Below are 14876 nucleotides of genomic sequence, written 5' to 3'. Positions count from 1 at the left end.
GATAGGTCCTATTCTTTCACGTTTTATCCTCTTGCTCTTCACATACTTGTAGAATGCCTTGAGGTTTTCCTTAATTCTGCCTGCCAAGGCCTTCTCATGGCCCCTTCTGGCTCTCCTAATTTCTTTTTTAAGCTCCTTCCTGTCAGCCTTATAATCTTCTAGATGTCTAACATTACCTAGCTCTGAACCTTTTGTAAACTTTTCTTTTCTTCTTGACTAGATTTATTACAGCCTTTGTACACCATGTTTCCTGTACCCTACCATAACTTACCTGTCTCATTGGAACGTACCTATGCAGAACTCCACACAAACATCTCCTGAACATTCGCCACGTTTCTTCCATACCTTTCCCTGAGAATGTCCCCAATTTAAGCTTCCAATTTCCTGCCTGATAGCCTCATCATTCCCCTTACTCCAATTAAATGCTTTCCTAACTTGTCTGTTCCTATCCCTCTCCAATGCTATGGTAAAGGAGATAGAATTGTGATCACTATCTCCAAAATGCTTTCCCACTGAGAGATCTGACACCTGACCAGGTTCATTTCCCAATACCAAATCAAGTACAGTCTCTCTTCTTGTAGGCTTATCTACATATTGTGTCAAGAAACCTTCCTGACCACATCTAACAAACTCCACCCCATCTAAACCCCTTACTCTAGGGAGATGCCAGTCGATATTTGGGAAATTAAAATCTCCCATCACAACAACTCTGTTGTTATTACACCTTTCCAGGATCTGTTTCCCTATCTTCTCCTTGATATCCCTGTTACTATTGGGCGGCCTATAAAAAAATACCCAGTAAGGTTATTGACCCCTTCCTATTCCTAACCACCACCCACAGAGACTCTGTAGACAATCCCTCCATGACGTCCACCTTTTCTGCAGTCACGACACTGTCTCTAATCAGCAGTGTCACGCCTCCACCTCTTTTCCCTCCCTCCCTGTCCTTTCTGAAACATCTAAAACACAGTAGTTGAAGTAACCGTTCCTGTTTCTGAGCTGTCCAAGTCTCTGTAATAGCCACCACATCATAGCTCCAAGTACTAATCCATGCTCTAAGCTCATCTACTTTGTTCACAATACTCCTTGCGTTAAAATAGGTGCAACTGAAATCGTCGGTCTGAGTGTGTCCCTTCTTGGTCACCTGCCTATCCTCCCTCACACACTGTCTCCAAGCTTTCTGTATTTGTGAGCCAACAGCCTCTTCCCCAGTCTCTTCAGTTTGGTTCCCATGCCAAACTAGTTTCTAGTTTAAACTCTCCCCAATATTCTCAGCAAATCTCCCCACCAGGGTATTGATCCCCCGGGATTCAAGTGCATCCCGTCCTTTTTGTACAGGTCACACCTGCCCTAAAAGAGGTCCCAATTACCCAGAAATCAGAATCCCTGCCCCCGCTCCAATCCTTCAGCCACGCATTTATCCTCCACCTCATTGGATAATTTACAATGACCAATTAACCTACTAACCGGTAAGACTTATGATTATGGGAGGAAACCCGAGCACCACCTGTGTTCAATGGGGAAGCCATACGGACTTCTTACAGAGGACACCGGGATTGTACTCTGATGCCCCAAGCTGTAATAGCATTGCACTAATTGCTTTGCTACAGTGACACCCCATGCTATCTTCTACATTGTGGCAGCAGTGAGAAAAGAGCAAGGCCTGGGTGGCGTGGATGTTTAATCATGGATGCTTCTTTCTGATGACAGTGTTTCATGTAGATGTGCTCAATGGTTGGGAGGGTTTTACCCATGACGTACTGGGCCGAATCCATTACCTTTTGAAGGATTTTCCGCTCAAAGACATTTGTGTTCCCATACCAGGCCGTGTTGCAGCCAGTCAGTACACTCTCCACTACACATCTATAGAAGTTTGTCTAAGTTTTTGATATCATGCCAAATTTTCACAGAATCCCAAGGAAATAGAGAAGCTGTCATGCTTTCTTTGCAATTACATTTACATGTTGGGTCCAGGACAGGTCCTCTGAAATAGTAACATCCAGGGATTTAAAGTTACTGACTTTTTCCACCTCTGATCCACCAGTGATGACTGGCTCATGGACCTCTGATTTCCCTCTCCTGAAGTCTATAATCAGTTCTTTGGTCTTACTGACAGTGAGTGAGAGGTTATTGTTATGCCACTCAGCCAAATTTTCAATCTCCCTTCTCTGTGCTGATCCATCACCTCTTTTGAAATGGCCCTCAAAAGTGGTGTCCTCGGCAAACTTGAATATGGGTTTTGGAGCTGTCCTTAGCCACATAGTCATAGGTGTAAAGTAAGTAGAGCATACTGGTGGACGTATGGAGGATATGTTTTTGCTAATCCGAACTGACTGGAATCTGCAAGTGAGGAAATCCAGGATCCAATTGTACAAGGAGGTATTGAGGCCCAGTTCTTGGAATTTTTTGATTAGATTTGAGGGGATGATGGTATTAAATCTGATCTGCTAAATGTTTTCAGTATTCATTGTTTCCGTGTCAAGTTTCTAGTGGTGGCATTTTTTGTTTTTTTTATTGTCTTTTCTTTTAAAGAATATATTTACTTTGCTGACTGTTTCTATACACTTAAAGTTTGATGTTGTAAATATTGTCTGTTGTAAAGTAATATGTATATTCTCCTTTTGAGCATTGAACTTAGCAAAGTGAACTGAAACAAAGAATTCCCTTTATTATCATATTTTATGTTACTTGTAGAATGAAAACCATTCAAAATTGTGCAATTGTTTCAGTTATATTTATCCTTTGTTTTATACTGGATTATGTGAATGAATTATTTTCTTCTGATATGAAGTGTGGCTTGATGCTTTTCTTCAGAAAGTCAGGAGCTGTACAATCCCTGTCTGGATGACTCTCAGAAAGAAGCTGTAAATTTTGCCCTGGCACAGAAGGAAGTGGCAATTATCCATGGCCCTCCTGGTACTGGGAAGACGACTACAGTTGTAGAAATAATTCTGCAAGCCGTAAAACAAGGTCTAAAGGTGCTAATATTTTATTTGAATTGTTGTATGTGAATAATTCACAAGAGTGGAATACATTTATGAGCCATCCATCACAGGAGTTCTTTTAATTATCAGGAACTTGGAAAATGTAATCAGATGAATTTGGATGGTTCCAAAATGTATATGTGAAGCTAAGGTGCCATTTCTGGTTTCATTGGTGAAGGAAGGGAGCCCTCTGCACTAGCAGCTACCCAGAATAACTGTCTGATTGAATGCAGGTTCCTCTGCAAAGAACTCCTGATGGCTATAAAGAAATAGTTTTTTAAAAATCAGCCAATCGCATTTCAAGTTTCTTACTAACCATATTGAGCGAATGACCAAGTATAAAGCATGAAGTATAAATTAGATGTAAATTAGACTAAATGAAGCAAAGTTTGAGATAAATGATGGGATTATGTGCAGGAGAGGAAAATGAAAAAAAAATTCATAAGAGTCATAGAGTGCTACAGCACAGAATCAGGTCCTTTGAAGCATCTAGTGTAAGCTAAACTGTTATTCAGCATAGTTTCATCAACCTTACACCATAGCCCTCCATACTGATCTCATCCATGTACTTATCCAAAGTTCTTTTAAATGTTGCAATCGAACACAAATCCTCTGGTTCTGCTGGTGCTAGTTCCACAGTCGCATAACACTCTGAGTGAAGTTCCCTCTCAGGTTCCCCTTAAATATTTCACCTTTCACTCCTAATCTATGACATCTAATTCTAGTCTCACAAATCCTCAGTGGAAAAAGCAGGTTTGCATTTTGCTGTATCTATAACCCTCATAATTTTGTCTACCTCGAACAGATCTCTCCTCGTTCTCCTGCACCGCAGGGAATGAAGTCCTAACCGATTCAACCTTTCATTATGACTCAGATCCTCAAGTCCCCGCAACATTCTTGTAAATTTTGTCTGTACTTTTTCAATCTTATTAATGTCTTTCTTAACAAGAGCTGCACACAAGACTCTAAATTTGTCAGTGTGCCAGAAGTTCTGTTTATGACCCTATTTAGCTGTGATAGATAGATAGATAGATAGATAGATACTTTATTCATCCCCATGGGGAAATTCAACTTTTTCCCAATGTCCCATACACTTGTTGTAGCAAAACTAATTACATACAATACTTAACTCAGTAAAAAAATATGATATGCATCTAAATCACTATCTCAAAAAGCATTAATAATAGCTTTTAAAAAGTTCTTAAGTCCTGGCGGTAGAATTGTAAAGCCTAATGGCATTGGGGAGTATTGACCTCTTCATCCTGTCTGAGGAGCATTGCATCGATAGTAACCTGTCGCTGAAACTGCTTCTCTGTCTCTGGATGGTGCTATGTAGAGGATGTTCAGAGTTATCCATAATTGACCGTAGCCTACTCAGCGCCCTTCGCTCAGCTACCGATGTTAAACCCTCCAGTACTTTGCCCACGACAAAGCCCGCCTTCCTTACCAGCTTATTAAGACGTGAGGTGTCCCTCTTCTTAATACTTCCTCCCCAACACGCCACCACAAAGAAGAGGGCGCTCTCCACAACTGACCTATAGAACATCTTCAGCATCTCACTACAGACATTGAATGACGCCAACCTTCTTAGGAAGTACAGTCGACTCTGTGCCTTCCTGCACAAGGCATCTGTGTTGGCAGTCCAGTCTAGCTTCTCGTCTAACTGTACTCCCAGATACTTGTAGGTCTTAACCTGCTCCACACATTCTCCATTAATGATCACTGGCTCCATATGAGGCCTAGATCTCCTAAAGTCCACCACCATCTCCTTGGTCTTGGTGATATTGAGACGCAGGTAGTTTGAGTTGCACCATATCACAAAGTCCTGTATCAGTTTCCTATACTCCTCCTCCTGTCCATTCCTGACACACCCCACTATGGCCGTGTCATCAGCGAACTTCTGCACATGGCAGGACTCTGAGTTGTATTGGAAGTCTGATGTGTACAGGGTGAACAGGACCGGAGAGAGTACGGTTCCCTGCGGCGCCCCTGTGCTGCTGACCACCGTGTCAGACCTACAGTCTCCCAACCGCACATACTGAGGTCTATCTGTCAAGTAGTCCACTATCCAATCCACCATGTGAGAGTCTACTCCCATCTCCGTTAGTTTGTGCCTTAAGATCTTGGGCTGGATGGCGTTAAAGGCACTAGAGAAGTCAAGGAATGTAATCCTCACAGCACAACTGACCCCCTCTAGGTGAGAGAGTGATTTGTGCAGCAAATACGTGATAGCATCCTCCACTCCCACCTTCTCCTTATACGCAAACTGAAGAGGATCCTGGGCGTGCCTGGTTTGTGGCCTCAGATTCTGTATTATCAGCCGCTCCATGGTCTTCTTAACGTGCGACGTCAAGGCAACAGGTCTGAAGTCATTCAACTCCTTTGGTTTGATGCCACTTTCAAGAAATTATGGATCTATACTCCCAGATCCCTTTATTCTATTGCACTCCTCAGTTCACTGTGTAAGTCCTACCCTGGTTTTTCCTCCCAAAGTGCAACATCTCACATTTGTTTGCATTGCACTCCATCTGCCATTTTTCCAGCTGGTCCAGATCTCTCTGCAAGCTCTGATAGGTTTCCTCTTGTTCTACTACACCCCCAATCTTGGTGCTATTCACAAATTTTCTGATCCAATTTTCCACTTTATCGTCCAGATCACTGGTAACAACAATGGACCCAGCACCAATCCCTGTGGCACACCAGTCGTCACTTCAGTTCAATTTCAGTTTAGTTTTTGAAATGTCTTCCTGGTTATTAAATTCAGAACAAATGGAGATCTTGTAAAATATAAAGTTTTGTATCCTGTTAAAAGTCCACCTGATTGTATTAGCCACACTTTGTGCTTGTGTGGTGGATAAATGAAGCAACTTTGCACTATTGATTTCAGTGCTTGATCTACTGGTGAATGCTGTCACAAAGTAACCTGTGGCAGTGCAAAGTACCTCAGGCTACAATCTTTGGATTTGTGTATGTAACTGAATTTGTATGTGCCAAAAGTCATTAAATTTTCTAAGTAATACTGATAGGCTTCTGCATTGATCTTTAAGGAAAATCCATTCACTAACTAAATGTTTTACCATTTTTGCAAAATTAATTGCAATTTTAATTTATTTAGTAGTAGTATTTGATTTGTCAACGTTCACCAGCACAGAGGGCTATGATCAGATGAAAATATAAGGGCACTTTGGCAGAGTAACTTCCAACGGCATTTGAAAAATAGCATACAGAGTTGGATCATTGTGTAAACAATTTTACTGATTTTTAAAAGGTTTCTGAAATTTATCTCATTGTGTTCAAATTCTATACAGAACTGATTCTGAATTTGAAATGCAACAGGTTTGAAGTTATGTTTTTCCTTTGTCCATCTCTCAGTTTGGTCAAGGTTATTTTGGAAAGTAAACAGTCATTAATAGAGCAGATAAATGCATCTTGTTTTCTGCTTTTTAAACAAGATGTAATGGGTTTAGCAGTGGGTGTTGTGTTTATTTGCTTTCTTGAACGAATATACAAAAGAGAGCCAATGTGATTAACTCTGCATGTCGTATTCACCATTCTACTTATGTAAAGCATATTATAGGAAGGGAAAACCTAATGGAGCTGGATATCTGTCTGTTCTATTTGCTTTCACAATTACAGTTATTTGCAAATGAAATAGAGAAACAAAACAAGAGCCAATGAGACTAGGAGCTTGGTTTATTTATCCAGCTTTCTATTTAATGGAAAAAATCCCACACATTAGCTGAGGACAAGGGAGGTAAAAATTTTTAAGTATCTTTTCTTGAACAGCATTGTTGAAATTAAATGCAATAGGGCAACTTGTATTATGGTCTGGGAATAGAGGTTATTGGCTTCTGAGTTTTGGTATGCCTATGGCAAGAAACATATCGTTTGTTTATCTGAAAAAAAAATGTTGTTGTTCCTGATAACATTGCTCCTCATTTCATCAGTCTTGTTTGCTACTTGGTTGTTATATTCTCTTAGATTTTGTTTAAATTTCCCAAGGTACTTTGCTGTGCTCCTTCCAATGTTGCTGTTGACAACCTTGTTGAACGTCTGGTACAAATTAAAGCAAAGGTTTTGCGATTAGGTCACCCCGCACGATTGCTCGAGTCCATACATCGCCACTCTCTGGATGCTGTATTAGCACACAGTGATAACACCCAAATAGTAATGGATATTAGAAAAGAAATCGATCAGGCATTTGTAAGTATCTGCACAGATTGTGTAAGTTTGTTTCAAATCTTTATTGTACAAGAAGGGCATATTTGCATCATTTTCAGGAAAGCTGAAGCATTATCATAGTAGTTACATTGTAAAGTTAAAATCTTTGCTCATTTAAAAACATGACTTTACAAATTTATTTTGTTAATATAGTAAATTGTCTATGTGAGTGTGGAGAGAATAATTATCAAATTTTAACTTAAAAGGTAAAAATGAAGAAGGCACAAGACAGAGGCCAGAAAGTCCACTTTCGTGGTGAGATCAAGACTTTGAGAAAGGAGCTGAGAGCAAGGGAAGAGGCGGCTACTGTACAGATTCTAAAAAAAGCCAGCGTTGTCTTGGCAACTAATACAGGTAGATTTGTATAAGGCACAAAGAGTGAGTGTGGGTTTATTAAAGGCAGCAAAGAACTACATTTCCTTAAATAACTTGCTGTTTTCTACTATTACAAACTGGGTTAACATTACCTGTCTTAGTAATGCAGTATACGGATTTCAAAAGCTTCATTGCCTTCATCTAAATTTTCCTTCCAGAATTGCCTTGCATTTTCATTATCTTATTGCAATTTTAGATAAATACATGCAGAAGAAACTAGGGACCCTAAACTTGGGTTTCTAAATTGAAGTATTTTCCCCCTTTTAAATAAGACAGATCTGAATTATAGCAATTTCTTAGTGTTGTTTTATGCAGCTAATCAATCTCTTTAATTAACGGAATTGTAGTTCCCAAAGTTGCAACAGGCAGGTCCTGAAAACTTGTGTCAGTAGTTTTATTTATATTTTAATGTATATAATTCTGCAAGCACCTGTAATAGACTCTGGCCCATCGAGTCTGCTCCGCCGTTCAATCGTGGGCTGATCCAATTCTTCCAGACATCCCCACTCCCCTGCCTTCTTCCCAAATAGTTCATATTAATTGGATTTTGGAAGCTTATAGACAGAAAAACTCCCAATAATCCAGCATTTGGCCATTTGGAATGCAGTAGATTCAGATAGTTCGGCCTCTGGCTCACTAGGTGATGTTTGCACTTTTCACTCACCCACACCCTAGTCCCTGTGCTCTTTCCATCCACTGGGGCTCAGTTCCTGTGCTTCCTTTCACTCATCATGTCCCACGTTCCTCAAGCTTACTAATCATCCATTCACATCCAAGTCTTCAATATATATCACAAACAACAAAGGTCCCAACACCAATCCTTGTGATGCATCACTGATCACAGACTTCCCGTTGTAAAAGCCCCCTTTGCCACTGGCCTCTGCTTCTTATTGCAGTTTTGGCTGTAATTAGTTGGCTCACCTTGAATTCTATGAGCCCTCCTAGTCTGGTTTACCATGTCGATATCTAATGCCTTGCCTTCATCAATCAAGTTAATGAGGTATAACCTCTCCACGCACAAAGCCAGGCCTACCATCTCTGAGCAGTCCCGACTGTACAGACAACTAGTCATTAGGATTTATGCCAACAATTTCACATATACTCTCGAAAGACTCACTAGCCTGTAGTTACCTGGCTTTTTAAATAAAGGAACAACATTAGTTATTTCAGATTCAGATTCAGTTTATTGTCATTTATAAACCACAAATACAATGCAGTTAAAAAATGAGACAACATTCTCTGGAATGATATCACGAAAAAACACATAACGTTTGGTAATCCCCAATCTAGAGTCCGGAGAGGCTGCTGCGTATTGATATCACGCTACCGTCTTAGCACGTTCCCTGGAAAGGAACTACAAACCCATCAGACAAAACTAAAGCTACAAGACCTACACAAACCCACATATAGTTATAGTTAACATATAGTTTCAACAGTGCAGACGATACCATAATTGATAAAAGACTGACAAAGACCACATAATTATAACACATAGTTTCAACAGTGCATCCTTTGTCATCCTTCTGGAACCTCATTTATGACCACGGTGGTAAAGCACAACGAGTCCTTACAGAAGACAGGAGCTAAGGATAGGGGGAATAGAATTTATCCAACAATCTATTTGATGTGGTTATTCTAATATGATAAGTACATTAGGCAGCCTAGGAACAGAGAGTCATGCTATTTACATTCTGATGAAGGTTCATTGACTTGAAACATTGATTTTGTTTACTTCTCTAAAGTGTATCTTGTCCTGCTGAGTATTTCCATTGTTTGCTGTTTTATTTTAACACAATGAATTCATTCCTTCTGGCCCCTCCAACAATTGATAATTCTTCTAAGTGACCCAGGGTTTATCGTGGCTCACACTGAATGTTAATGATGTGTATGTGAATCATTCTCACAGGAGAGGGCTTATTTGAGCATTCCGTGAAAATTAGTCATCTCTGTGCACTCTATGTGCATTGTGCTGTGAAGGAACTGTGTGAAGGCTGCAGACCCATTTAGCAGTTTTGCACAAGAATTCAATTGCAACAAGCAAGGACTGAATATCTGGACTCTGTTTATGTATAGGTTTGCTTTTTACTGGTTTCCTTTTATGTTCCCAGGTGCTTCTGATGACGGTCCATTGAAACTCTTGCCAGATGGTTATTTTGATCTTGTGGTGATTGATGAGTGTGCACAGGCATTGGAAGCGAGTTGCTGGATACCATTAATGAAGGCCCCAAAATGTATCCTGGCTGGAGATCACAAACAACTTCCTCCAACCATTATTTCTAACAAGTAAGTCCATCAAATGGAGTGAGATTTTCTCCACATTTTAACCTTCAGTTTCCCACAAAAGAAACATTCTGCTTGCAGGATACTCCTGAGTATTTTCTGGACTCAGACATTCAATCATGTATGGTTTCAGGAAAAATAAAAGGCTTGTATGTAAAAAGATTGAGAGAAGAAGAACTATTGAAAATTTAGTTCTGGCAAGTACAGATCAGAAATTATCTTGACGTACAAACAAGCTGGATGAACTCAGCAGGTCGGGCAGCATCCGTTGAAGTGGGAGCATTTCAACGGATGCTGCCCGACCTGCTGAGTTCATCCATCTTGTTTGTACGGGTTGATTTGACCACAGCATCTGCAGTGTACTTTGTAGAAAATATCTTGAAATGCCTAATTTTGTATTTGGCTCAGAAAAAAAAACATGGAATTAAACATCACAGGATATTAAAAGAGGCCTAGAAACTGAATGCACAACTTCCCACTTCTCATTTGTAGTTGAAATCAGATGTTAACGGAAGTTGGTATTTTAATCAGCAGCCTACACTTATTATACTAATCTCCCCCCTGGCACTTACCCTTGCAAGTTCAAGAAGTGCTACACCTGGGCACCAATGGGAATGGGGACGTCAAACAGTCCTTTCACATGAGTCAACGCTTTACCTGTAAATTTGCTGGGGTCTTCTACTTTAGCTGGTGGTTCTGATGCAGTCTCCTCTACTTTGCTGAGACCTGACGTAAACTGGGGGACCACTTTGTTGAGCACTTTCGCTCCATCCATGAAAAGCAGGCGTTTCCGGTGGCCAACCATTTCAACTCCAATCTGCGTTCCCATTCTAACATGACAATCCAAGGCCTCCTCTTCTGCCATGATGAGGACACTTTCAGGATGGAGGTGCAAAACCTTACATTATGTCTAGCTAGCATCCAACTCAATGGCATTTACATCAACTTCTCCAAATTTCACTTTTTCCTCTCCCCCCAGCTTCCTTCTTCTTTAGTTCCCCACTCTAGCCTTCCTCTCAGCTCTTCTCCTCACCTGCATATCACCTCTCCCTGGTGCTGCTCCCTCTTGCTTTTCTCCCATGGTCCACTCTCCTCTCATATCAGATCCCTTCTTCTCCAGCCCTTTACCACCTATTACCTCTCAGCTTCTTATCCATTCTCCATCCCCCCATCCCCCCCCCACCCACCTAGCTTCACATATCACCTTCAGGCTTGTACTCCTTCCACCCCCCCCCCTCCCCAATTTTCTTATTCTGGCATCTTACCTCTTCCTTTCCAGTCGTAATGAAAGCTCTTGGCCTGTAACATTGACTTCTTATGTTTTTCCATAGAAGCTGCCTGATCTGCTGAGTTCCTCCAGCATTTTGTGTGTGTTGCTCTGGATTTCCAGCATCTGCAGAATCTGTTGTGTTCACTATTCATTTACTTATATCTTCTAGTTTGCCAGCATTTTGGTTACTGAATGAAATCCAATGTGGGCTAGTTAAAAGCAATTTGTGTTAACCAACTTGAAAGGTAGTAATGAAGAGACCTAAGAAGCAGAAAGTGTCACAGTATCTATGCACTTTCAAAAGATGTTTCATAAAGCATGAGAGAATTTCAAAGTAAAAAAATCAAAGTAAATCAAATTAAGTTTATTTTACATGTATATTATTTATATATGTCAGCATTTTCTTGCGGGCATTCACAGTGAATACAAAGAAACACAATATAATCAATGAGAAGCTGTGCACAACAAAAATATAGAAACAACCAATGCGTAATACAACAAAAAAACTATGCAAGTACAAAAAGAAGATTTAAAAATAAATAAATAACAATAAATATTGAGAGCATCAGTTGTATAGACCTTGAAAGTGAGTCCATAGATTGTGGAATAGGTTCAGTGCTGGGGTGAGTGAAGTTATCCCTACTGGTTCAAGAGCCTGATAATTGAGAGTAAATAATTGTTCCTGAAACTGGTGGTGTGGGACCTGAGGCTCCTGTACCACCTCCTTGATGGCAGCAGTGAGAACAGAGCATGGCCTGGATGGTGGGGGTCCTTGATGATGGATGCTGCTTTCCTGCAATAGCACTCCTTGTAGATGTGCTCAGTGGTGGGGAAGGCTGTACCTGTGATGGACTGGGCCTTTTCCATTACTTATTGTAGGAATTTCCATTCAAGGGCATTTGTGTTTTCATACTAGGCTGTGATGCAGCTAGTCAATATACACTCCACTACACATCTATAGAAGCTTGTCAAAGTTTAAGATGTTACGCCGAATCTTCACAAACTTCTAAGGAAGTAGAGGAGCTGCTATGCTTTCTTTGTAATTACACTTAAATGCTTGGCCCAGGACTGATTCTCCAAAATGATAACACCAAGGAATTTAAGGGTGTTGACCCTTTCCATCTCTGATCCTCTGGTGAGGACTGGCGCATAAACCCCTGGTTTCCTCCTACTGAAGTCAAAAATCGGCTCCTTGGTCTTGCTGACTAAGAGGTTGTTGCACTCAGCCAGATTTTCAATCTCCATTCTATATGCTGATTCATCACCACCTTTGATTCAGCCTACACCAGTAATGTCATCAACAAACTTGAAAAAGTGTACTGGAGCTGTGCTTAGCCACAGAGTCGTAATTGTAGAATGGGTAGAGCAGGGGGCTAAGCACACAGCCTTGTGCACCTGTGCTGATGGAGATTGTGGAGTGGATGTTGTTGCCATTCCAAACTGATGAGGGTCTGCCAGAATAAGAAAGTTCGGGGGTGGGGTTGCGCGGGAATGAGCACAAGCTGGAAGTTGATAGCTGAAGCCCGCTGAGGGAGAAGTTAGGTGGATGGGGTAGGAGTGATGAGGTGAGAAGCTGTGAGGCAATAAGTAGAAAATGCAAAGGGCAGAAGAAGAAGGAATCTGATAGAAGAGAAGAATAGACCATGGGAGAAATGGAAGGGGGAAGGGCACGTGGGTGAGGTAAAAGATAGGTGAAGAGAAGCGGTATGAGGGGAGGCAGTTAGGAAAAAAGAAGAGGGGAAGGGGAGAGGGTAAAATTACTGGAAGTTAAAGAAATCAATGTTCATGCCATCAGATTGTAAGCTACCCAGATGGAATTTGAGGTGTTCCCACCTGAGATGGAGGCCATGGACTGAAATGTTGAAATGGGGATTGGCATTTAAATGGTTCACCACTGAGAAGCCCTGCTTGTTGCAGATGAAGGGATTCAGATTTCTGGATCATTAGGACCTCTTCTGGGGCAGGTGGGGCTTGTACAAAAGGGACGGGTTGCACTTGGATCAGAGGGGGACCAATATTCTTCCAGGCAGTTGTGAGTGCTTTAAACTAATGTGACAGGAGGATGGGAACCAGGATGATAGAGCTGAGGATGAGCCAATAGGTTTACATGTAGATGATGGGTATAACATGAATCTAAGGAAGGACAAGCCAATGATTGGGTACATCATTGCAAGGGCAGACAGAGCACAGAGTTAAATTGTACCACAGAGGCAAAATTTGAAAGGGTGAAGAATGCAGGACTGAGGTGCTGTATTTAAATGTGCGTAGCATTCGGAATAAGGTGATTGAAGTCGTGGTGCAATTACAGATTGGTCGGTATGATATTATAGGCATCACTGAGTCGTGGCTGAAAGAAGGCCATAGTTGCGAGCTTAACATTGAAGGATATAGTTTGTATCAAAAGGGCAGGCAGGAAGGCATAGGCAGTGGTGTGGCTCTGTTGTTAAGAGATGGAATTATATCTTTAGGTAGAGGATGACTCGAGGTTAGAGAATACTGAATCTTTGTGGGTGGAGTTAAGAAATTGCAAGAGTGAAAAAACTCATGGGAACCATATATAGGCCTCCAAATAGTAGCCAAGATGTGGGGTTGAAATTGCAAAGTGAGCTGGAAAAGGCATGTAATAAGGGTAATGTCACAGTTGTAATGGGGGACTTCATTATGTAAGGGGATTGGGAAAATCAGGTTGGTGTCAGATTGCAAGAGTGGGAATTTGTTGAATGCCTATGAGATGGTTTTTTTTTAGAGCAGCTTGTGCTTGAGCCTACTCGGGGAAAGGCTATCTTAGATTGGGTGTTGTGTAATAACCCAGATCTTGTTAGGGAAATTAATGTAAAGGGACCTTCCGGAGGCAGTGATTATAATATGATTGAATTCAGACTGCAGTTTGAAAGAGAGAAGCGTAACTTGCATGTATCAGTATCACACTGGAATAAAGGGAATTACAGAAGCATGAGAGAAGAGCTTGCCCAGTTGGATTGGAGGGGGATACTGGTGGGGATGATGGCAGAGCAGAAATGGCTGAAGTTCCTGGGAATAGTTCACAAGGCACAGGATAGTTATGTTCCACAGAGGAAGAAGTTCTCAAATGTCAGGGGTAGGCAACCATGGCTGACAAAGTACTGCATAAAAGCCAAGACAAGGGCATATAAGGTAGTAAAAGTGTTTGGGAAGTTTTTAAATTCCAACAAAAGTAAACTAAAAAGCAATAAGAAGGGAAAAGATGAAATATGAGTGCAGACTAACTAATAATATAAAGCAGGATACCAAAAGTTTTTTCAGTTATACAAAAAGTAAAAGTGAGGTAAGAGTTGATATTGGACCACTGGAAAATGAAGCTGGTGAGGTAGTAATGGGGGACAAGAAATGGCAGATGATCTTAGTGAGTACTTTGCATCTTTCTTCACTGAGAAAAACACTAGAAGTGTGCCAAAGGTCTGTAAGTGTCAGGGAGCAGGATTGAGTGCCATTGCTATTTGAAAGGGAAAAAATGCTAGGCAAACTCAAAGTTCTTAAGGTGGATAAGTCATCTTGGCCAGATGGCCTACTTCCCAGAGTTCTGAGAGAGGTTGCTGAAGAAATAACGGATGCATTGGTCATGATCTTTCAAGAATCACTTGATTCTGGCATGGTCCCGGAGGACTGGAAGATTGCAAATGTTACTCCACTCTTTCAGAAGAGAGGAGGGCAAAAGAAAGGAAGTTATAGGCTAGATAGCCTAACCTTAGTGGTTGGGAAAGTGTTAG

At 41.0% G+C, this 14876-nt stretch overlaps 1 protein-coding gene across 1 annotated transcript in view; it reads left to right on the top strand.

Moving 5' to 3' along the window:
• The window catches only part of ighmbp2 (immunoglobulin mu DNA binding protein 2), a 79239-nt gene that overhangs the window by 21965 nt on the left and 42398 nt on the right, over positions 1-14876 (top strand). The window contains exons 6-9 of the mRNA XM_073049224.1: positions 2815-2978; positions 6987-7187; positions 7412-7559; positions 9689-9863. Coding sequence (XP_072905325.1) covers positions 2815-2978; positions 6987-7187; positions 7412-7559; positions 9689-9863 — 688 coding nt within the window. The remainder of the gene's footprint in view (positions 1-2814; positions 2979-6986; positions 7188-7411; positions 7560-9688; positions 9864-14876) is intronic.

Source organism: Hemitrygon akajei, chromosome 6, assembly GCF_048418815.1.
Source record: "Hemitrygon akajei chromosome 6, sHemAka1.3, whole genome shotgun sequence".
Taxonomy (NCBI): domain Eukaryota; kingdom Metazoa; phylum Chordata; class Chondrichthyes; order Myliobatiformes; family Dasyatidae; genus Hemitrygon; species Hemitrygon akajei.
This window is presented reverse-complemented; position numbering and strand designations above follow the sequence as displayed.